General features: G+C 39.3%; 2 protein-coding genes across 2 annotated transcripts in view; one reads left to right on the top strand and one right to left on the bottom strand.

Moving 5' to 3' along the window:
- abca4a (ATP-binding cassette, sub-family A (ABC1), member 4a) overlaps positions 1–4,041 on the top strand; it is a 29,414-nt gene extending 25,373 nt beyond the window's left edge. Inside the window, 11 exon segments of the mRNA XM_051066595.1 lie at positions 43–172; positions 330–450; positions 554–616; positions 692–798; positions 1,093–1,234; positions 1,537–1,671; positions 1,821–1,924; positions 2,426–2,518; positions 2,648–2,781; positions 2,784–2,896; positions 3,047–4,041. Coding sequence (XP_050922552.1) covers positions 43–172; positions 330–450; positions 554–616; positions 692–798; positions 1,093–1,234; positions 1,537–1,671; positions 1,821–1,924; positions 2,426–2,518; positions 2,648–2,781; positions 2,784–2,896; positions 3,047–3,163 — 1,259 coding nt within the window. The 3' untranslated portion in view covers positions 3,164–4,041.
- A 146-nt stretch (positions 4,042–4,187) lies between these two features.
- On the bottom strand, positions 4,188–12,921 carry tecrl2a (trans-2,3-enoyl-CoA reductase-like 2a). The gene is made up of 13 exons (XM_018698247.2): positions 12,668–12,921; positions 9,609–9,659; positions 9,363–9,414; positions 8,518–8,562; positions 7,055–7,158; positions 6,827–6,942; positions 6,006–6,111; positions 5,733–5,813; positions 5,614–5,658; positions 5,463–5,520; positions 5,273–5,361; positions 5,141–5,186; positions 4,188–4,988 (listed from the first exon to the last, which is right to left on the bottom strand). The coding sequence occupies exons 1-13, from the start codon at positions 12,689–12,691 to the stop codon at positions 4,861–4,863; spliced, it is 945 nt and encodes a 314-aa protein (XP_018553763.1). The 5' UTR covers positions 12,692–12,921; the 3' UTR covers positions 4,188–4,860.
- Between the last annotated feature and the right edge of the window lie 10,406 nt (positions 12,922–23,327).

Below are 23,327 nucleotides of genomic sequence, written 5' to 3'. Positions count from 1 at the left end.
AAGTGTCATTGACAGGTGTGTAATGTTCTTATGTTTCTTCAGGTGAGGAGTACAGTCCAGACCCCTATAACTGGGACTTTATTGGGAAGAACCTGTTCTGCATGGCTGTTGAAGGATTTGTGTATTTCATCCTTAACATTCTCTTTCAGTATCGTTTCTTCCTGGATCACTGGTGAGTGAGACTGAATTAGGATACCAGCTTTACTAACGCTGCTCAAGTCTCGATCTTTTGAAAAGCTTTTGAGGAACTCAGAGGATTTGTTCCAGATAACATAAAACATGATGTAACCGGTGCACTGGTTAATTTGTGGACTGGTTTCCGCTGGCAGGATACCAGACTGCCCAAAACCTCCTCTTCTGGATGAAGATAAAGATGTGGCTGAGGAAAGACAGCGAATCTACCAGAGTGGAAAAACAACAGATATTTTACGCATAAGAGACCTGTCAAAGGTGACACATTTTCACTTTCAAAACATCATCAATCATGGACAAAACAAAAAAATAAACCTACTTCCACCTTTGTCCTTATTTTGTTCTCGTCTTGCCTTGTCAGACATACACAGGAACAATCATCCCTGCAGTGGACCGAATCTGTGTTGGCGTGTCACCTGGAGAGGTTTGTACGATTAAACCAATCAAAGGGAATCTTCAGGTCACATTGTTGTCCATTAATCGTGTTTTTTCTTGGCAGTGCTTTGGTCTCCTGGGGGTAAATGGAGCAGGCAAGACCACCACGTTCAAGATGTTAACAGGAGACATTGATGTCACCTCAGGAGAAGCTGCAGTTGCTGGTCACAGGTTAGTAATGAATAAGAAGCAACCAAGATGGTCATTTCATTAACAATACTGAGTCTCATAATCAGCAGTCTTATTGTTCGTCCCAAGCATTTCCCCCAAATCCAAATCTCTAATACACCTAACATAATTATAATTTAGGTACTAAGTGTCTTCATATAGACCCAAGCACTTGATCCATGTTTTTAGTTTTCAGTATCATATAAGAGGTGGTGATATATTGATCAGCTTTTTGCAGTCTTTTCAGAGAGACCTCTTCCTCACAGTTTACTTGTTTCCATGATGTTGTTCTTGCAGCATTTTAACCAACATCCTGGACGTTCACCAGAACATGGGGTACTGTCCACAGTTTGACGCCATAGATGAGCTGCTGACAGGCAGAGAACATCTTCACCTCTACGCCCGCCTCCGTGGAGTCCCAGAGTCTGAGATCAGCAGGGTGAGGTGGAGCTTTTACCAGGAAATAAATCATTTCAAAATGTGAAAAATGGAAAATATTAATGTGTAGTATACATGATGTTTGGGTCTAAAATGAAATCAGACATGTTTGGAGAGAGAAGTAAATACCAGCTAGAAAATGAAATGTTTTCTCACCTGACACCACAAACAGTCTGTTTCATACTGTTATTGAGTCGGAGGCCCTGTGAAACTAGAAACTAGAAACCAATCAAGTTTCATATTGATCTTCAAACCTCCAGCTTTACTTTACTGCAGTTTGACACTCCTCCTCCTCACGCTCAGGTTGCAGAGTGGGCCATCCAGAAGCTGGGTCTCTCAGAGTATGCAGGTCAAAGTGCTGGGACCTACAGTGGAGGAAACAAGAGGAAACTCTCCACAGCCATCGCCATGATTGGCTGCCCTGCTCTGGTGCTGCTGGTGAGGACAACACTAGTATATATATATATATATATATATATATATATATATATATAGACACACAGTTACATGAGCATGGCTAGGCAGGAGACAAGATGCTAGAAGTTTCTGTGTGTGTGTGCATTAATGCATTTGTTACTGTACATCAGGATGAGCCCACCACAGGTATGGACCCTCTGTCCAGACGCTTCCTCTGGAACTCCATCATGAGTGTTATTCAGGACAGACGAGCTGTGGTTCTCACCTCACACAGGTAGGCTGCATGCTATGTGTGTGTGTGTGTGTGTGTGTGTGTGTGTATGTGTTTTTGTGTGTAATTCAAGTACTATACTTAAGTACATTTTGGAGGTACTTATGCTTTGCTTGAGTATTTCCATATTACTCTACTTTATATCTCTTCTTCATTTCTTTTCACTCCACTGCATTTATTTGACATCATTAGTTACAGGTTACATATCAGATCAAGTTTCATAAAAAAAAGACTAGTTGGAGTTCTTTGTCGTGTTCCTATAAGTTGTTAGCAGTTCCACCAAAAGCTTAGGTCTTTAGGTAGAGTAGAGAATAGTGGGAGAAGAACATAGCATGGCACAGGTTCCATATAAGATGTAGGGTGATGCCAATAATACAGTTTTAGGTCCAAAAAGGTAAAATCATCCAATATTTATCTGGTAATACTACTTTCTTACATTGTTGTGTTGCAACTTAAACTTAAATAATTGAACAGAATTTAATTCTTATGGTTTGCTCTCCACAGCATGGAGGAATGTGAGGCACTGTGTACCCGTTTAGCCATCATGGTCAACGGATCCTTCAAGTGTTTGGGAACCATTCAGCATCTCAAATACAAGTTGGTTTTTTTTACTTCATCCCATGTTGCTGTGTCGCTGATCAACACATGATCTTTTCTCTCTGGGAATACGACATCCAGTTAGCATTCTATGAAACTGATATTGACCTTGCATCAATGTTATTACAGATTTGGTGATGGCTACGTGGTGACCATGAAGATCAGGGCAGCTAAGCCCGGTTGTGCCCCAGACCTGAATCCTGCTGAAGCTTTCATGGAGAGCACCTTCCCCGGCTGCATCCAGAGAGAGAAACATTACAACACCTGCAGTACAAGATCTCCTCCTCCTCACTGGCTCGGATCTTTCAGATGGTCCTGGCCAACAAAGACAAGCTCAACATAGAGGACTACTCAGTGTCACAGACCACTCTGGACCAGGTAAATGAGCATAGAAAAACTAACTGTGAATAATCCATTCATTTATTTTATTTTTCATACATTATATCCTTGTTACATGTCAAACGTCCCCCTGCTGCTTCAAACAAATCTTTCTACATTGTTCACTTTGATATTTTGATGTCTCTGTAGGTGTTTGTGAATTTTGCCAAGCAACAGTCAAGAGAGGACGACACTATTGTGTTGCATCCGAAAGCTGCTGGGGCACAGCGGTATATCGACACCACACCTTTGTCTTTGGGGAAGTGAACTTGTCTCATTGATCTCACCTGGAAGACAGTCGTTGGTTTTCATTTCATTCTAGTGTCATGACAAAGTCCCAGCCCTGGCCTCGTAGAGACAAGCAACTCGTGCATAATCAGGTTGGAATGCTAAAAGTCACAAAGGATAAACATGATGTGTCCCCCACGTTTAAGATTGTTTTTATGGAAGGAAGCAGACCACGGTGAGGACTGAAGGAGGCCACCTCTTGAATGGGACATACATCATGTTTGACTGAGGGTTTGACATGTGACAACACTGCACATGCTCTACTTTGCTCTTCCAGTAAACCGGGTTAGTGGGCTTTGAATTTGGAAAGTGTGGAGCATTTATGTGCCTGCCATGTTCCACGTCCTGCTCACCTCATAGGCCTTGTAAACAAAATGAAACTGAGCTTTAGATTTATGAGAAGGACCATGACTGTCAAAAAAAGTTCAGTATCTGGTTATAATGGGAGCTCGATGTGAACTGAAAGAGCGAGCTTAGGCCCTGTGTGTGTTTTTTGCTTCAGATGCCAAGCGAGATGATCTTCTCTGCCTTCTTTAGCTATATGAAATAAGCACTCAGAGAGGCATAGCCATAGCACTTTATCAATGCAACTTTAATTGAAGCGTCACAATTTTGACCGAGATTTTGGCAATCTGCCAAAAAAAAAAAAAAAAAAAATCTTCTAGTGCAATATAAGAAATCATTTCTACAAAATCCTACTGCTGCTATGAAATTCATTTCAATCTAATCTGATATTTTTATGCCGCTAATGTCTTGTTCAATTTTTGCGCTTTATCATATTTGTGTGTGACACAATGTCATAAACATGATGTTTGCAAAAGGAGCATCATGTCAAATAAAGTTTCATTTTTCCTTAAGACATGGACCTTTATTCAGACATACTGTTTGACTTCACACTTTACATTCACTTTTTAGAAAAATGTTTTTAACAGTTAATAAAAACCTGAGATTAGACAGTATGGGCTGGAGAACCACAGCAGTTATCACTAACTACCTGATGAGCCCTCTACACATAAATACCATGTCTACAGTACAGCTAGCTTTTCTCTGAAGAAAACAGTCTGAGGTTTACAGACTGGAGAAGCTTAATATTAATATAATTAAATGTCTGCTTTATCAGCATTCCTCCTGAGAGCTTAAAGGTTATGTTGCACTTTTAAATGGTGCCCTGACATTTTAAATCTGTTAGTTTGCTGCCACAGGCACTTTATTATGAGAGTATGTTTTATTTCTTTCTCTTGACCTGAAGACTTTATTAATTCTGTAAGCATTAATCAGGGAAAAGAAGTATATGGGTTGGTACAATGCTGACATGCCATTATTATGCCTTTAATCAAGTCCTGACAGAGCCAACACCCCCCCACCCCCCGCATACAGAATATCAATAGAAATGTATCTTATCTAATACCACAATGCCAAATCAAAATCTACTAAAACTAAAACCCACTGTTGAAACTTAACAGGCAGTTCAAATGTTTCCAGGGATTTTGAAATGCTGTATATTGCCATGATATTATTGCTCCCACCCCCACTCCTCCTTTCAGTTCATTCATGAGTAAAAAAAAAAAATTGCATAGTGCTGGACTCAACAGCAGCAGCTTCTTTGTTTGGTGACACACTGATGGGAGTGAATATTCAGCCCTTATGTGCTGCAACAGTTTATGTTTCAGCCACTATCAGAGAAGCAGGGGGATAATGGCCATCCGGAGGCTGGGATAGTCCTTGAACTCCCTGCTGTAGGCTTTGTGCTTCCCTTTGGCCCAGATGGTCATCTGAATGAAGCCCAACAATGTGTAAAATGCCACTAGAAGAAAAAAAACATACAATAACAGAAGAGAGCATTCCCTGTCAGCCTTGTTGTCCTGCAGTCCACAGTCTGTATGTACATGCTACGCTGATGCAGTAGGTGGTGTCATTTTGGATTTATGTAAACCAGAGGTGACGTACTGTACACACCTGGCAAACACTGTGTCATGATGGAAAAGCTCACCCAAGCTCCAACCTACAGTATGTGTCACAGACATATAGATAAACACACAGCAGAGATATTCCCCACCATGAGAAATAACTATAAATACTCTGTGTTACCTCATATGTGTAATTTGGACAGGATACAAAGAAAAACAGCCATGTGAAGGGGTTTTTAGTTGGAGTAGGGTAGCGTCTGCCCCTGGGTCCTAAGAAAGACATAGACATCTATATTATTCTCTGATGGATCAGTACTATCAACACAGAATACTGAGCAACTGATCAACGGCAGAATGGACCAACAACTCACCATCTCCTCTGAGATTATTCAGAGTTAGGTGAATGGAGAAGTTTCCCAGTTCACACATCTGGAGCAGAAATATTCATTTCACCTCTAACTACTGTCACAGTGTCTCATATGCAGGCATAAACACATGAATTTCTGACATCAGTATACGCACCACAAATATGACGAGTGCATAGTTGACTTGTAGTTCCCCATACTGCTGTGAGAGAGAGAGAGAGTCTGACATTGATAAGCTGCAGAAAATTGTGTGTCTGTGTTTGTGTGTATATGGACAAACTTACATGGAGGTGTATAAAGAGGGTGGTTGATATAATAGGCCAACCAAGCTGAGAAACCCCAGTAATAGGCACAGTTCTGAGTGAAGAAACAAACAAAACAGATGTATGAACATGTGGAAATAAAAAATATATATTCTGTATTAGAAACAGACCTTAGGCTAAAATCATTATCACAGCAGCTGGTATGGGACAGAGAAAAAGAGGCCACACATTTTAAAGGAGGTGAGCGCAGGTGAGTCTTTTTCAAGGGTAGTTGTCGTGTCCTCACCCTGACTATTGTCCTGAGAGGCATGGTCCCATGAGAGAAACGATGAACAAAGATAGTCTCTATCAACCTCTTCATATAGTGGAAGGTATGACAAGCACAGGCTAGTCTGAGAGACAGAGGGGAGGGATGTATCACAAATACAAGTAAGTTTAAATGAATAGCTGAGTTTGTGACAATGATGTTGTAGAATGCAACTTTATCACACAATGTTCACAGCAGATTTCAAATTTGAAATAAAAAGATGAAACTTTAATGGTTCCTTTGGGCCAAACTGGGTCACTGCAGCAACAAAACTGTGGGGATTTAGCAAAGAAAGTGAAATATACAGTAAATAACAGAACAAACTAAAATCATACACAGATGCAACTAGATGCAACTCTAGAATATCAAGAAGAGTTGCAATAAATAAATGAAGTATATTTGTAGGGTCTGAAAATGTCTTTGTGGTTGCATCAGTAGAAGTGACAATAGTGTGGTCATTACAGACTCTGGATGATACAAGTAAATCAACATGAGTAAGACTGTCCAAACCAGCTTCTCATAGCCTATTGATATACAGTAGATAATGTTATAATATAACAGATTTTGCCAACAACAATTACATTTTGTTGGATGGTTCACTGACATGAAATAACACTATTACTGATTTTTGCTCCATAACAGATGTGATTCCATTTGTAAAATCAGTCTCATGCCAGTGAATACGTCTCAAGATGTTGCGCCACAGGGCTTTTTACCAGCAGGTGTCAGCCTGTCACTGGTTTGTTATAGTCATAGCCTGTCATTAATTGTGCTGTAGTTAACTTTTCTCTCACACTTACGTGACAACAGGATGGGGACTGGAGGTGAGGGCATATCTGTGTGAGTAAATGTATGGTACTCGAAAATAGAAGAGGAGGTAGGTGAGAAGTGGCCCGATGTACTCTGCCAGAAACACCTGGAAACAGGAAAAAACACTCTATACCGTCACTTTACTATTTTAAATGGAATCTTTAATGTAAGTACTCCAAAATAGCATCTGCTAACAATAATTATATGTAAATACATACCATAGTCCAACCTAACTGTGGACCAAGATCTCTGAAGTACATGGTGGCAGTGGTTCCAACAGGTAGATTCTGTAAGATTTCATCGTCTCTGAGTAATTTTCCCTCTGAAAAAGAAAAAAAAAAAAACTAAACTAAAAAGTAAATATTTTATGTACACAAATTCAGCTTCATCTGATGGTATCATCAAATAATTCTGCTATCCACATCATTTTTAGACTCTAAATTTGGCAGTATTATGCAAACCACTGTGGTTTAAACTGATGTTTTTAATGAATGTCATGATCAGTTTTTCAGTACACGTTCTCTGTACCTGGAAGCTCATGGGGCACAGCCACAGATAATGTGCTGTGCTAATTGGATGATATTTTTAGAATATCCTCGTGAGGAACTGGCCCAGATAGCTTTTAACTAAATCTCTACTCTGTGCTTTTCAGTAACAACATAGACCTCATAGTCCATTCACAACAAAAGAGACATGATGCTGTATGTAATTTATGTGTTGCATTAAGCACATACAACATCAGGAACAGGAAAAGCAAATATGTTGCATTTACCTTTCCTGTTTTAATAGAGGCTAAACTGAGTGGAAAATTGATGCACATTAAATATTCTCTCTTTCATGGTGAAAACAAAGGCAGAGCAGACAATGGTTTCCACAGTGATGGTGGCTCTGTGAAGATGTGGGCTGCTATTTAATGGAGTTCATTCACCTCTCGAGTGAAGGTCATTACAGCTGATATTGAACATGCTGGGTCATGATGTTTAATGGAGGTGAGTTAACACCAAAATCTCCCATTAAATTTAACCAATTGAAGTTGTGCAATATCTTTAACATTAATTCTCAGCTTTAAGCCCACATAGAGGACATTTTAAATGTTCCATAATTGTACAGTAATTTCAGTGGCTTTGCTGCAGACATGCATCTCTCTCTCTGAACATGCATGTATGTAAGTTGATCAGTGTCAAATGATCAAAGAGCTTGGATGTATACTGTACATTTCTCAAATATGTAAAGTTTAATTGTTGCACACTTTCTATGGGGTGAAGTCTTTATAAACAACCAAAGCTATGGCTAACCATCCCTAAACTGTTTTTACTCCAAACAACTTAAAACAGCTTTATGTTCTTACCTCAGCTTCACCCCCATCACAGCAAGCTCTTTCGTTCAGTGGTAAACATGACATTTCTAGTTGTATTTTGCAGGAGACAAACCCAGCACTCAGTCCACAGCTGAGCACCTCCCTGTTCCTCTCTACCACTCACTGTATGGCTGGATGGAAATACAAGGATCCTGTCTGCAGTTTATTCACAGTGTTTGTGAGGAATGATGTCTAGGTTTTTGTTTTTTTTTAAAACTATGAATAGTTACCACCCACAACAGTTTGGTGCCATGCTGCCTTGTGTGGCTTTAATATTGTTTATGAAACACCAACACATATAATAATGACAACATGGCTACTCACTGGGATCAAGCTTCAGGGCCTGTCTTGCTGGATACCAGTGAGGATCTGTGTAGATAACACACACACACACACACACACACAGACACACAAGGTTGGACAGAGCTGGCACTACATACACAGATTTTGGCCTCAGGCCCAATAATAATTGATCACAATGGAATAATATGGAGCTCTGCTGCTGTCATGGACGCTGATGGCCTCAGGCTTGGCAAACATTTGGTAACATCTCTGACCAGACACCCACTGATGACAGAACCACTGCAGACTTCAGAGGAGTAAACTAGAAATTGTTTTTAACAGGACATGTCTCTGAGGAAGTGATGCCACATGATGTGCTGTGAGATGATTCACTAAATAAGAATGATCAGAGAATCACATGAATTCAAGCTTTAGTTTGCAATAAATGTGCGATAAAAGATACAAAATAATAATAATAAAACAGTATGAGGTGTGATCAGAAAGTTCAGAGACTGTTCCTGACTGTTGAGAACAAATATTGTGCAGCATGGTTAACGAGCATGCACCAGGTGTTAGGTCAACACATCTTTGTGACCTCCTGCAGGTGCGCATGTGTGATTCACGGAGTGGAAGCTGCACCATTTACAAGTCTACAAAGATCTCCACCAGGCCCTGAATGATTGAACAGCTGGATTACAGAGACCATTCCAGGCGTGACAGCAGTGTCGGGACAGGGTGACTGAGGCTTGATAGGTGTTGTTGGTAGCACAGTCTCTGAATGTTTTGATCGCACATTGTCTAATGAGCTACATGTACAAATCCTGTTTTAAGCGGACCAAGACATTTTTATTTTAATCGCCACAAACAAGATGAAACCAAACACTCACATGATTTGTGAAAAAGGCTCTTGATGTCTCCTATTGTTGAGTGGGGCTCCACCTGAATGGAATAGAAGCATCAAGTATGTAACCTTGTTGCAGCCAAACAATGTTCAAACCCAGAACCTTATTTCAAAACCAAATGGTGAAACTGTTTGTTAGAGGGTTTAAAATAATCCTGTATCGATCTTATGTCATTACAGTATTAATTTAAGCCTCAGCTTTCCTGCAAATCATGGCAGCATGTCAGCATACCTTATCTAAAAAACAAAGCTGCTCTCTTGTGTTGGCATCCAGGACCTCCACCTGTAGAAAACACAAGATGTACCACTTTTATCAAAAAAAGAAGACCCAGGCAGTAAAGGTTCATACACACACGTTTAAGAGATAAACAGAAGTTTTCATCCAGGCCTCATTTTCAATCACTGGGAATTTGGGATGTGGTAAAAATGATGATGATGGTCTGTAGATTCAGCCTCTACCTGCCACCTCAGCAACAAAACCACAGGCAGTAAAAGCTGGACTTACTTTCACATCCCCCTCAGAGACAGACTGCGTCTGTACATTATCAGAAGACTGCAAGTATGTAACAGCATTTACATTTGATAAGACGTCAGTTTCATCTGTATCTCTCTCACAGAATATCCTGTAACCAAGTTTTCTTAAAGCACTTTATCAGCCCCAGTAAAACCTGTATATGTTCTTACATATGCAGATATCAATACCATCATTATAATTAAGATCAGTCCAATTTACTGCTTTAGAACAGGCAACATTTGTGTTATTTGCATGTCTTGTCGGAGTTCTACTTATTTACCTGCACAGTTTGAACTACATGTCACTTGGTCGACATTATGTCTATACACTTAGATCCACATTCAGTTTTCTTGAACCAAATGAAGAAATAAAAAAGTGAGTCTACCCACGTGGCTGAGGACAGCAGACAGTCTCCTCAGTGGCTCTGCTCTGTCCACTTTTCCTGATCAACTACAATAACCTCAACTTGAATCTGGTAGAGAAAAAGGAATCATCTTGTCCTCCTGCTCACATCTTTTTCATCTTAATTAGACCATGTCAGTAGTGATGTACAGCATATGCAAGGAGGATGGTGGGTGGCGGCTCACAATTTGCCCTGAAAGCACTCCATACTGTGCTGCTCAGCAGAGCTGTCCTGGCTAAATTGGCTCCCTTACCGGACAGTGTAATAACCTGCTAATGGATACCTAAAGATTTGCTGAGTACACAGTCAAGAAAGAGAGGATGAGAGTGAAAAGAGTGGGAGAGAGATCTCTACACATAGAACATCTGCTGTTTGCATTGCAAAAAAATACAAGTTTGGTGAGTCATTTAATTTAGTGTCCAGACTTATTTTACAATATTCTAGTCATCAGTTTTTTTTAAAATTGTGTTAGTTGCACTCTCAGTTTCATGAGATAAAGTACATCTTCAATCAGGATATTGGCTTTGCATGTAACCAGTACCCTAACCAGTATGGTGAGATTTTCACTCAAAACACCCAACAAGTACAATTCTAGATTTGAATATTAGAATAATAGCATCTTTACAGAGTGTGTTCATGCTTTCAGTAGAGGGCATCCTGGGAGATGGGTTTGTTTTGCTTTCCATCTGCTTATCTTATCAGCTGCATTCTCAGGGCACACGGTGATGCATTTGTATGTTAGCAAAGAGCATCAAGGGTGTCATTAGAAGGCTGTGAGTTGTAAAGTGCTGTGCACTCGGTTGTGTTGTGCCCTTGTAAATCTGATTATCACATGTCCCTGTCCTCTCATGGGTATACAAGGCTCTGCTGACAGCACAGGTCATACAGAACATGTACAGTACGTGCCTCTGAAGGCTTTGTGTATGTGAGGTTTTTTCAAATGAACACTTATTCTTTGCATGCATGGTGTATTTTAAAAAACTCAGAGTTTGACATTTGGTGATCCATTTTGTTCTTTTCACTATAACTTGCTTTAATAATCTAAGTAATAGATATCAACTGAAGAGGAGCCATAACATCCATAACAGCATCTCTTAATGTGAAAGCTGATGAATGTAATGGCTGATCCTGGACCTCAGGATCATTACTTCAGACTCTGAGCTCTGATTAGCTGCATATAGCTGCTCAGCGTTTACCATTGTCCCTTTTGCTTTTACACTGACTTAAACTGGCCCGAGTTTCTCTTTCAATCAGGGAAAGTAATCAACTAAGCACTCAGTGTGCTGCCAATCGACAGTTGGTCCTAAATTTTCCACAAGCGTCTATCCCAGTACACTCTCAGAAAAAAGACTGAACCCTCTGTTCACAAAAGGTGCAACTCTAAACCTTGGTTTCTACCAGTGTCACTTTGAAAATACATGTAGTGCAGTGTTCCATTAAAGCTAGACAAGGCATAGACATCTTACCATCATGTGGTCGCCTGACAAGTTCATTAGTGAGCTTTACAGATGGTGGTAGGAGGAGTTTGTTTAGTTAGCTGTTTCCAGTCTTTATGCTGAGCTAAGATAACATGGTGTCAATCCTCTCATCTGACTCTCAGCAAGACAGTGAATAAGGCTACTTTCCAAAATATCAATTTATTCTTTTAAAGTAAATTTGAAGTAAAGTAAATCTGACCAAAAGACAAAAAAATCTTAACTAATCTTTTGGTCATAATAAATCTTTTTTCCTCATGAGATCAGGCTTGTTAGTCTGGCTTGCAGCCTTTATGTAACAGCTACTGAGCGAATGGCATCCATCCCAGAGCCTATCGTAAATTCACTTGCGCTCACAGGCCTGCTGCTCTCACAGAGAATTGCTTGTCTACTTCTTCATTAGTGCTCATCAGGCCCTGTGAGACAAGACTGGAGGCAAAAGAAAAATCATGAAAAGGGCTCCAGCCTTGTTTTGTTTTGTTAAACTTGGACTTTAAGAACTTAACTTCCTCTGTATTACTTCAGGGCCATAGTCTCTCTAACTCACCGTGAAACTGATCACACTGACATCAGAATGACAAAGGTTTTGAGTTCAGCTCTTTAAGTATCACTCTATGTGTTGTCCTCAAAATATCTAAGGAGTTTGTTAACTTGACAGATATTCATGAACATACTTGTTTTGTCTTTACCATAAATGATTCTTTTTGTCTGACAGTACAGTATTTGCAAGAAGAAAAAAAGTTTCTCAAGATGTTTCCATGAATCAAGAAGAAGAAATAATTAGTACAACTGTATTCATGACTGATTTCTCTAAGTCTGCTTGACCTTTACTAAATATTATTCAGAGGAGTCTTTTACTACTCATTGCATTCTGTGGCCTAAACACAGGAGAGACTTACCTCAAAGAAGGTGGTCCGGCTCATGGCTGTGGATTATTATTATTATGTCCTCTGAGTACAGGCCTGAAAAATGAGCTTAAAAACCAGTATAAGCAAACACAACACACACACTCATTCCTTACACACACACACACACACACGCAGAAGTAGTTCCTCTCCTTTCGAGGACAATCCCTGGACTGACCCCTTATTCTTCCCAGCCTCTTTTTCTCCCTCTCTCTCTCTCACACACATACACACTCTCACTCTCTTGCTCTCCCTCTCTGTCTTCAACTGAGATAGTGCTGGGACACAGAATCACTAGAGGCACTCCAGAAACCCTGCACATGCTCTTCCTTCTGCTTCTCTTTCCTGCTGCTTTCTCCTGCTGTCTCTCCTCTATCTCTTTTTTTTTTCTGTGGAGGAAAGTGGTTGGTAGGAGTGTCTTGGCTTGAGACACCTGAGACTGAAGCAGCTGAATATCCCAAGAACATAAGAGAATATGAGGGATAATAAAATATACAAGATGACACAAAACTTTAAAGTCTCCTGTGGAGAAAGTGGATCATTACAGAAGCTACCAATAATAGGAGCAGCAGAGGAGGAAAAACACTAACCCAAATAAAAAGTGCAGATACAGCAAACAGCAGATGTATTTCATACTGAAACCCACTTTGGAAAAATGTAAAACAAAAAAAAAAAATACTGATACATATGAAACATATAACAAAATACCAATCTGTGGGATGTGTTTCACCAGATGCCATCGAGAGAGTTACAGCTCAAACCACCTTCAGCTGCAGTGCTCAGTCGTGTCAGCAGAAGATGAACCCACTGGGGGTAAACTGAGCACCAAAATATCTGTGGGGTCAAACTCAACTCCATATGTATGAAGGTTAAAGATGCAGTTTATTTGAAGGAGCTTGATTCTAAGTTACAGTGTGTAGTTTAACCAGGGGATGTGTTCATGGTCAGTAGGTCAGCCAGCCATGTAATGAAGGCACACTATCCTACAGTCCTATGTTTTGATTAATTCCTGCACACAAGATAAGTTTAGAGAGCCATGACAACAGACCAGCTTTCTCTCCAGAGCATTAACTACACAGCACAGCAAGTTGATTATTAACTAACAAGGCAGCATGAGTTACAGTGACCACAGTTAATTAAATAGCCATTTATTAGTCATTAATAATGAGAGTGTAAATCAGTCTAGAACACCACTTTCACTCTGTGCGTCTATATCTTGCTAAACTGCGGTGGTGTCTTCCTTCTTCTGAACCAGGAGATGGGCCCTGTCCTCCTCCCACTGGTGTTGCGATTTTTCCAGGTTCTTTTCAGCCTGGGCCAATGCGTTTTGAAGTTGGGACATTTCCTTATCCCTTCTGGTGAGGCGTGTCTCAATCTCCTCTCTATTCTTTGTCTCATTTTTGAGAGCTTCCTCTAGTTGTTGTATTTTTAGGGAAGCACCCCTTTCCATTTTCTTACTGAGGATGTCAGGTAGGGTATGGGTAAGACCCATCTTCTCCTCTCTTACCTCAGGATTCTGTAATTATAGATAATAGTATGGTTACTGTTACCATGATTACTGTGACCATAGTAGATTAAGAAAAAAAAAAAAACCTGGGAGGGGATGAGAATAGCTTCAGCTCATAGAGAGAGCTCTCTTATTTCTCTGCCTGAGGTCTAGAAAAGGTGCAAAAGTTGTGAAACTCTGAGAATGATTAGAGCTCAATGAGATCTCTCTTGAAACTTAAAAAAAGGCTAAATTGAGACTTTGTGCATCTTTCTGTTCTGGAGAAAAAAACCGAGAGACCGGGGAAATGAGTCTCATTTTGGTTTCACACAGACCAGAGTTCACAAAGATGTCTAGGAGAAATAAATGAAACATTTTTAGAGCTCATCTCTTTTTTTTTCCCCTCAGGGACAACAATTTTTCTTTTTATGGAAATATAAAATACAAGTCAAAATCAATCTGCTCCTTTTACAGAAATATATTTGGCTAAAACCTTGTAATAAAAATAAAAATGTTGATAAAGAGAATGATAATATCAAATTCTTCATTCAGGAATGAAACAAAGTTTAAAAGTGATCCTCTGTGCAGTGCCATGTCAGTCTTTCTAGTTGTGTCTTGTTGTGACTTTTAATTAATTTTCTTTCTACATTAACACTTCCTACAGTGGTCCTGAAGGTCAAAGCACAACAACATTTCAGCTAAACACTACAACATTTCACAAAACACAACAGCATTTAACAAAACGGAAAAGGAGGGACAACAGCTCTTGTTTGTGATTGTACAGAACCCCTGTCAATTCAGAGTTTAAGGAGGAAGGTAAAAGAGTCAGAGTAAAGTCATGTGTTAGAGGTTTGATAATCCTTTCAGTGGAAACCCTATAACCATGTTCTTTAGTTTAGCTCAGTTGTTTTTAAAATGTATTTTTTAAGAACCAGGTCTCTCTAGCACAGACATATAGTTTGAGAGTTCATAGCTCATGGTTTCTTGTAGTATGGTTGTTAAACCCTCAGGATGGATCACCTCATATTCTCAGTGATATCCTCTGTGTTGGTTTTATTTCTCTCTCCATGTGCTGTATAATCAGAGGTAACTGCTTACTGATTCTGTGGTTTTATAGTATAATGAACAGTTAGATGTTTGAGGATAGCAGCTTAGTATATGTACTGCTTGATGCATTATGTATACCGATGTCAGTTTTTCACTTGTACTGAATGGAAGAGGTAAAAACTTTAGTCTAGAAGTGGACTTTGGATGGTTACATAACTATTAGCTGTTGAATATGAACACAAAACATGGAGACAGTGCATCTTCAGCCTTGGTGAGTTGTGTCTCCATGCTGCATTTTGTGTTTTCTTCACCTGCTTTGTGAGTTTTTTCTTTAGCCTCTGGTCCATTATGTTCTTGCTAAGCTGTGTTTTCTCCAACTGTCCCCTTTAAAAACTGCATTCAGACTGTGAAAATAAAGTTGGCATGTATTTCATGTGGCTGTTGTGCCGTCTGCGGAGATTTAATTTGTGAGGAGAGGAGGCTCTCAGATACAGAACTGGACCAGATCCTGAGGGCCTCAGGCAAATATAAACCAGGTAGAATTTAGTGGAGGGTGATACAGAGTCACAGAGAGCAAACAGATACACTGTACATTCTGGTAAATGTAAACACTTAAGTATATGTACAGTCTGTTATTCACTAAGTCAGGATACAGATATGAATATGATATGAAAGCTCTGCTGACACCAGAGGGTGGTGAGGTGTTACACTCTTTGGATAAACCTGTGACATACAGAGTTTATGTGGGAGAAATGAGTGTGAAACATGCAAATATTTCATCTCCTCCTGCAGCCTCATTTAAAAACACCACACTAACAAACTGCAGCCCAAACAACAGCTGCAGTATACAGCAAAAAATACCAGATGAAAAACATTCTCACTCTATGAAATGAATAATTTACATGCATAATTCAAGAAGGGTTGTAAGTTACAGACTGTATGCTTTTAAATGAGTCTAGTGTCTGCAAAATAACAGGTAACTGGTACACCTAGAGAAGGTGAAAAGATATTTTTACCACTTAATTGTAGGTTTATGGTGCTTTTTTAAAATAAATTATTATAAACATATATAAGTTTTTGTACAAATCAAAGATAGTGGAAGAATTTTCTCTGATCCTGTAGTTGGCCTCATACCTGAAATCAGCAGCTGTGCGTTAACTTTTACAGGATACCTCATCAACTGGCAGAGGAGTATTGATTATTGATTCAGTCTACGCAGTGAACTGCAGCTTCAGTTTGATTCTTTGTCTTTTCAGCGTTGACATTCATCAATGACAGGCTCTATATCTAAAAATCATATGACCAGAATCCCGCTGGACACTCAAGAAGAAGAGTTGAATCGAGGGCAACTGCACTTAAGTGCAGATACTTGAAGATGTTTCACTTCTCATTCAAGAGGCTTCTTCAGCTCTGACTGACTGACTGGGAGTATTTAACAAAGCCACTGATGGTTCCTTAGTGCTCCTGGTTGTTGTAACGACAGGCATTAGAGTCATTTGTGGATATTCATGTTATTCAGAAGATTACTATGACTTGACCTTGACTGTTTCCACACAAGAAAAATCTAAATTTAATGGACAGACTCTCATGACTGGCATGTCACATTCAGGTTTACAAAGTGTAGCTACTAACTGCTTTATTAGTGTTTAATAAATTATTTACTTATGCTTTATTGATCAGTCATAAACCATTAATAAGAACAACTTCTGGGTGCCAGTTTGTGCAGTCCACATGGCAGGTGTTCATCCTTTTTAATTGGTAATAATGCAGTTAAAGATGTTGTAAATCCATTCATTATTACACATGGAGTTCTCACTTTCTTATAAGCCACCAAGTCAGTGATACAAGTAGATTTTAGTCCATGTAAGTGGTCAAACATGTTCTGCCACAACCTGGCAACCTGAGAGATGTTGTTAGTAACAATTTATAAACACTTAATGGAGTTTTATGTTATTCATGGAACAAGAAGTTCCCAAAGTTATCAAGTGATGATCAGCATTACTGTTCAGTAACAGCTGTGTGTGTGTGTGTATCCATGATAAAACAAATGCTGGATGCACCTTCCCCCTGCAGATGTTCCCATAGGTGTCCTCCTATACAGGACGACACTGTCCTCTGCTGGTCAGGGTGGTCAGTGCCTCTGGGTGAGGTTAGTGCTGTACACACACCACACAGCCTGGCTTAGGTTCATTGATTGATTGGTAACTTAAAAATAAAGGTACCCAGAATCATGTCTTTTTATGTGACTTTTTGGTCTATTTATATTTTGAGACAAAGATGCAATTCAATTAGAGAGTGAATGTATGATCTGTATGTGGTCTTTTTATATATCATTTTATATGTTTACAGTTTAGAGGAAAGAACAACTTTGTTTACATTTTGAAAATGAGAACATCATGGGGTAAAAGTTTGTGGAGCTCAGACATAATTGCAGTTTTTTAAGCAGTTTAAAGCTTAGTCATGGCAGGAGCCTTCAATGATCAAAGTTTGAGTTGCAGGCAGGGCCTGTTGCCTGCTGCTCCGGAGGGTCATTATTGACTTTTCCATCAGTCTGCATCACCCTCTAACCTCCAAGGATGTTGGCTCATTGTAGATTGGAGGCTTTTCATTTTTTTTGGTGTTCGCTGTTGGTTCTCTAAATGAACAAACCACAGCCTGGTGTCGAGATGTAGAGTTTAGATGGAGAGGGGCTGGAGGCTATAGCTAAATGCAATTGGCACACGGCAGGGTGAGGGGGTGTGATGGTGGCTGGCAGGACGTCTCGTTCCAGTGTCCCTGCAGAGAGCTGAGGCCCTGTGCAACAAGACCTGACGTATGCTGTACATATGTCTGAGCCTCGGAGGCTTGATGTTGATGTGGGTGAGACTCTGATGTGATGTTGGAGGAGATTGAAGAAAAAGCAGTGTGTGTGTGAGACGCGTGCATTGATGTTGACATACATTATATGACAGTGTGGATGCCCTCAAGTGTTTTTCATTTGTTCCTCAAGTGCCCATGAAGATCCTTCTCTAATTTCTAAGGATGCCAAGGGTGAACTACACCTGGGCCATGATGGGACTTAACCTTATGTTGCAAGGTGCCCCCCACCAGAGTTAAATGTTTGTTATTATCCTTACAAGTTTGAATTGTTGTTCCCAGGAAACATGAATCTATAAAAAGCCCACTCCTAAACTGAACTGCAGCCCACCTATTGTGTGACACAGACAGGTTGGGAGCCCTGCAGCAGCTCCTCCACCAGGTCCCCTTGTGAGCCTCTCATGCCAGTGCTTGAAGGGTTACAGAGACATGGACTGGAATACAAATAAGCCTGATGTATAACAGTCTGCTTTGCATTAAAAACCACTGCTACAATCTTTCAGTCTAACAGTTACACTCCTGTTACAGCCTCTCCACACTCTGCAGTGTGCCTGCTGAAATTGCAATCTATAAACTAATCTACAGCATAGAGACTATATATTAGTCTAATATGGTCTACTGCACATTATTTGATTGTGTGCTCTAGTACAAATGGTGTTTCTCCAGTAGGGGGAGATAGTGACCCAGCAGCATGTGATACAGGTATCCTGCAGAATCATTTATTGGGTAGACGAGGGATCTCTTAAATTCTTAAACTGCTTTCTTTCATGTAGCTGTGTTTGATCATCTCTCACACGTTCTGGCTTGTGTTGAAGTATTGAGCTCATGAGGGAGACTGCTCAGACTACCTATTGTTCTTCTTGATGTGTAGATACAAAGTAATGTGAACTCAAATTGAAGTTCTTCTGCAGGTGAAAGTGAAATCAGATTAATCAGATTTGAATATTGTGAAGACAAATAATTATTGCCAGAGGATAATTTACACCAATAAAGGATAATATACAATTAACTAATGTTATCATTATGCTTTAATTAATGGTGAATATTTGTATTTATTGTAGGTTTGACCCCATTAATACATGGTGGTAATACACTCATATCTACATACTGAGGTAAATGAACAAAGGTGAGTTGAAGTAATCAGTTATGAGTGTACCAATAACTTCTATCATCGTGAATAGAATGATTATTGCCTGGTTGGTGTTTGGTTCCTTGTACTTGTACTTCCACAGTGAAGCGTGATCACCCACACTTTATCAGTGAAGAACTAAACCAAGTGAGGTTATTACAAAGGACTGCTTATGTACCTTCCAAAGCAAAAACAACCTTTCATGTTAATTTTGAGAAAACTAATGGGTTGTTAAAAAGAAATAATGAGAATTCTGTGAAATGACCTTAATCAAGATCCATTTGCAGAGAAAACAGCGACTCCAGACTTTCAGGTGAGTCATTCACCACAGTCCAGTGTCAGATGGATTGATTTTTGCTCAGGCTGCAAAATATATTTCTGATGAACATGACTGAAGAACTGTGATCCAACACCATCTAATTTAGACCATAGAGATTTCTATATTACTCACAAAGTAGTTTAAAAAACCTAATTACTGTATCTTGTAGAAGAATCTGAGATCATCTAACCTGATCTAATAATAGGACCTGAGAGACAATGCAGAGAAAAACTTGAATGAGTGATTTAACTGCTAATATTTCTCCTTCTGATAATAATATCTAAACCTTTAATGCAGCAAATATTAAAAACAGAGTTTGCTTGTTTACTTTCTATGCATTCTATGCAAGGTACTCCATCATGTATGCAAATAAAAAGTTGCACTTTAATATACATATAATCATCAGTTGGCCTCATCTATGAGTTTACAGTGTGTAAACAATTGAGACTGTGACAGTAATGTCTGTTGCTAACCACACTGAAGTTTGCATCACAACAAAGATGAAGTAAATGTTTCGCCACATTAACTGCAGATATGAGGCTCTCTCATAAGGAGGGATGTGGTTCCTGCTTTCTGTTGCCTTGTCAGTGCTACAGGGGAAAAATATTACCGTTGCTGTGGAAGAGGTTCTGAGTAATCAGTCAACATATTACAATGTGTCACTGCAACCTCACACATCATTGTTTTCATTAGTTTTACTCACATAATACTGTCTTCATTGTCCAGACAGATGGTGAGGCAGTCAGATGCAGTGGCAGTCGTTATAAAAGTTTTATTGCAGCCTCCAGACTGTGGAAACAACCACCAGCTTAACCCCCATCACAAATCCTGCTGTCCGTCTCTGTCCTGTAGGCATCTGATTTGTTTTAAGAGCATGTAGTTTTGTCCGTGATTTGTGTTTTTTGCATCATGTATCTTTAGCTGCCTGCTGCTTCTTTATCACATGCTTCATGATGAATTATACTTTGGTTTTTGACATAGCAGCAGATTCTTACTTGAGTGCTATTGACACAAGAAGTCACCAAACCCTTCAGTTGTTTTATTGGCTGTAAATCTATTTTCTCCTTGATTCTTTCCCTCTGGTAGTAAAGTGTGATATTTACTAAAAGGGTTCAGTTTAACACGATGTCTCTCAGCTTCTTTGGCCCCTTTCTTTTATATTGGTGTTTTGACTTCCTATGTTTTTCCCCACACTAGAGTGGATTTCAGTTCACGTCTATGCATCATCCAGGACAAAGAACCTGACAGCCTCTGTTCCTCTGTGTACCCATAACCATGAGTTTTGAATTTGGAAATACATTTCTCAGTTTATTGATTTTAACCTTGATATTCCTTCACCTGAATCCTAGACTCAAGTTGGACTCTGATAAAATGGTGCTAACATGACCTCCAGAATGTCTCCACACAGGGCAATAGTGAGGATTTTAAAAAATGCTGAGGTCTTCAGAACAAAAACCTAAACCGTGAGTTGGCCACAATCCACACCTCTTCACATATTTAACCTTCAAAATTCCTCTGTGTCTCTTCAGTAAAGGTGCAGTAAATAAGATTTCTACTGTACCAAAGTACAAAGTGACCACATTATGCCTGTGTGGGTTTGATAGAGTCGTCGATCAATAGTGACTCAGTGATTACCTGGCTGAGAGCTGTTCTGACTTTCAAAACTCACTTTGTGACCTGTCCTCTGCTGGGATGAAAAAGCCTCCCTGTGCTGGGATTTTAACATTTTATTAAGCATTTTCAACTGGTGCTACACTGTTCTACAAGTGAGGCGTTGGTGTTGTTAAGCATTTCACCACCAAAGCTGAAAAGCTCTATGTTCAAGCCAAAAAAGTAAATGACGACACTACATTATGTGAGTATTTTACATGGTGTGTGTGAGTGCCACTTAGATATTTTCATGGAGCTCTGGTGTAAATGTTACTTGCTCACTTGCTGACTCTGGTTTGAGGTTGTGACTTTGTATCAGTTTGTAGATGCAGCAGATTTGTGTCCTGTGTACCATATTACTGGGACGAGTAAGAGTTTAAATGATTCAACATAACACAAATTAGCTGATTTTCTCAGTGAACATTACATGATAAAACTGGATGTTATTTAACACTATAATCATATAAAAGGTGGATGCATGTAGCACTGCTAGCCTGAGCTAAAACCAAAGTTAATTATACTAAAAAATATCCATTTTGATGAACTGAAATTGTGGTTATTCAGGATTCAGTTAGTTATCCCACATTATTAAATAAGGCAGCAGCTAAATCAGTTTGGAGTTATTCCTGTGTTCCTCAGGTATGTGGCATATAATGGGAACCTGAAAAAGATGTTCCCTAGCTCATTTCATTTGACATATTGTGGGAACTCATTAAAGAGGTTTTCTGTTTCCCAGCACTGTCATGTGGCTCTCAGTATAACAGGCCTTCACTGGGAGGAACTTGTCAAATGAGTTATGGCCAGGGTTAGGGTGTTTATGTAGCTGTTTTGAAGCCTTATTCAAATAGAAAGGATAATATTTATGAAATATTTTAACTTTAACCAGACCTGAAACTTTAAATTGACCTGCAAAACAAACAAACAAACAAACAAACAACAACAAAAAAATCACAGGAGGGTTAGCGTGTGTTAACAGAATATTTAGCTTGGCAGTGAATGACAGTGGGAACATAGACACACCCCCAGTCAATTCATGATGGAGCAGGAAAAAAAAAGTTAAACTCCAGCTAAAGCTATAGTTAAATATATCTCAGCAGCTGCCGTCTCATTTTTTGGCCTCCGGTGAGTTTTATGCTATTTTCTGGTTAAGCTGCCTTTAAATCATAAACTATAATGTATTTGATATAATAAATATTAATAGTAAGCTACTTGAACAGATAGAAACAGAAACACACAGAAACACTTGATTCCTCTTAGTCTTAGACTATAACCAATGATCAAGTTAAAGGTAATTTTCTTAAATAAATGAAAGTTAAAATGGGTCAGAAGCTGAGTGACCACAGTTTGTCAGTAGATACTGCAGAAGATTATCCAGAGTGCAGGATCTGCAGTTTTTAGAGGTGTGGGCTCTGTGGTGGTGATTTTATGGGGTAAAATAAAAAAGACATAAAATGGAAACGTTCCAACTGTTTTTTTCCATCTGTTTTACACTTTGCTGTCCTGAAAACTTTAAACTCCTCTTCTCAACTTCACTGCTTCTGCAGTTAGTCTGTCTTTGCATGGCAGATTACTTTAACAGTTTTAATCAAGAGTTGACTCGAGATATCAAGACATTTCATTAAAACCACAAACGTGAACCTCATGGTGGTGTTTGATGACAGTCCATGATGTATTTGTATTGTGTTTGTCAGTGATGATCTCACCATCAGTGTTGTTGCTGTTTTGTTTTTTTTCCAATAATATTGAGAACTTCAGTGTTTTTAGAATAATAATTAGCGCTCCAGTCCCTAGACCTGCAGGTTAGATAAGTCTCTAATTTGTCCTTATAAATGTATTGTCTGTCTGTATGTGTCAGCTGTGTGACAGGTATTCTTACCCATCATCCAGGATATGAGATTTTGTTTTAAATACACAGATATGAATCAGTGGCTCAGTAGAGGGACATGGTGAATGATGACCAGTAAAGTGAAGCAAACTGAGGACACTCTAAAAGGATTTCTTAAAGCAGCAGTAATTGATTTTTTTGTCTCCTTTGGGGCAGTGGAACAACCTATAAACACAACACTGACATATGATCACCTCCCAAAGTCATTATGATGAATTCATTTGGAGCTGTGTTTCTGGCCCCCTGGCAAATGTAAGTCCAATATTCCATCTCTTTTTCTGG

Source organism: Lates calcarifer, linkage group LG24 (assembly GCF_001640805.2).
Source record: "Lates calcarifer isolate ASB-BC8 linkage group LG24, TLL_Latcal_v3, whole genome shotgun sequence".
Lineage (NCBI taxonomy): Eukaryota > Metazoa > Chordata > Actinopteri > Centropomidae > Lates > Lates calcarifer.
The sequence above is the reverse complement of the archived record's forward strand: the minus strand, read 5'-3'. Positions and strand labels throughout refer to the sequence as shown.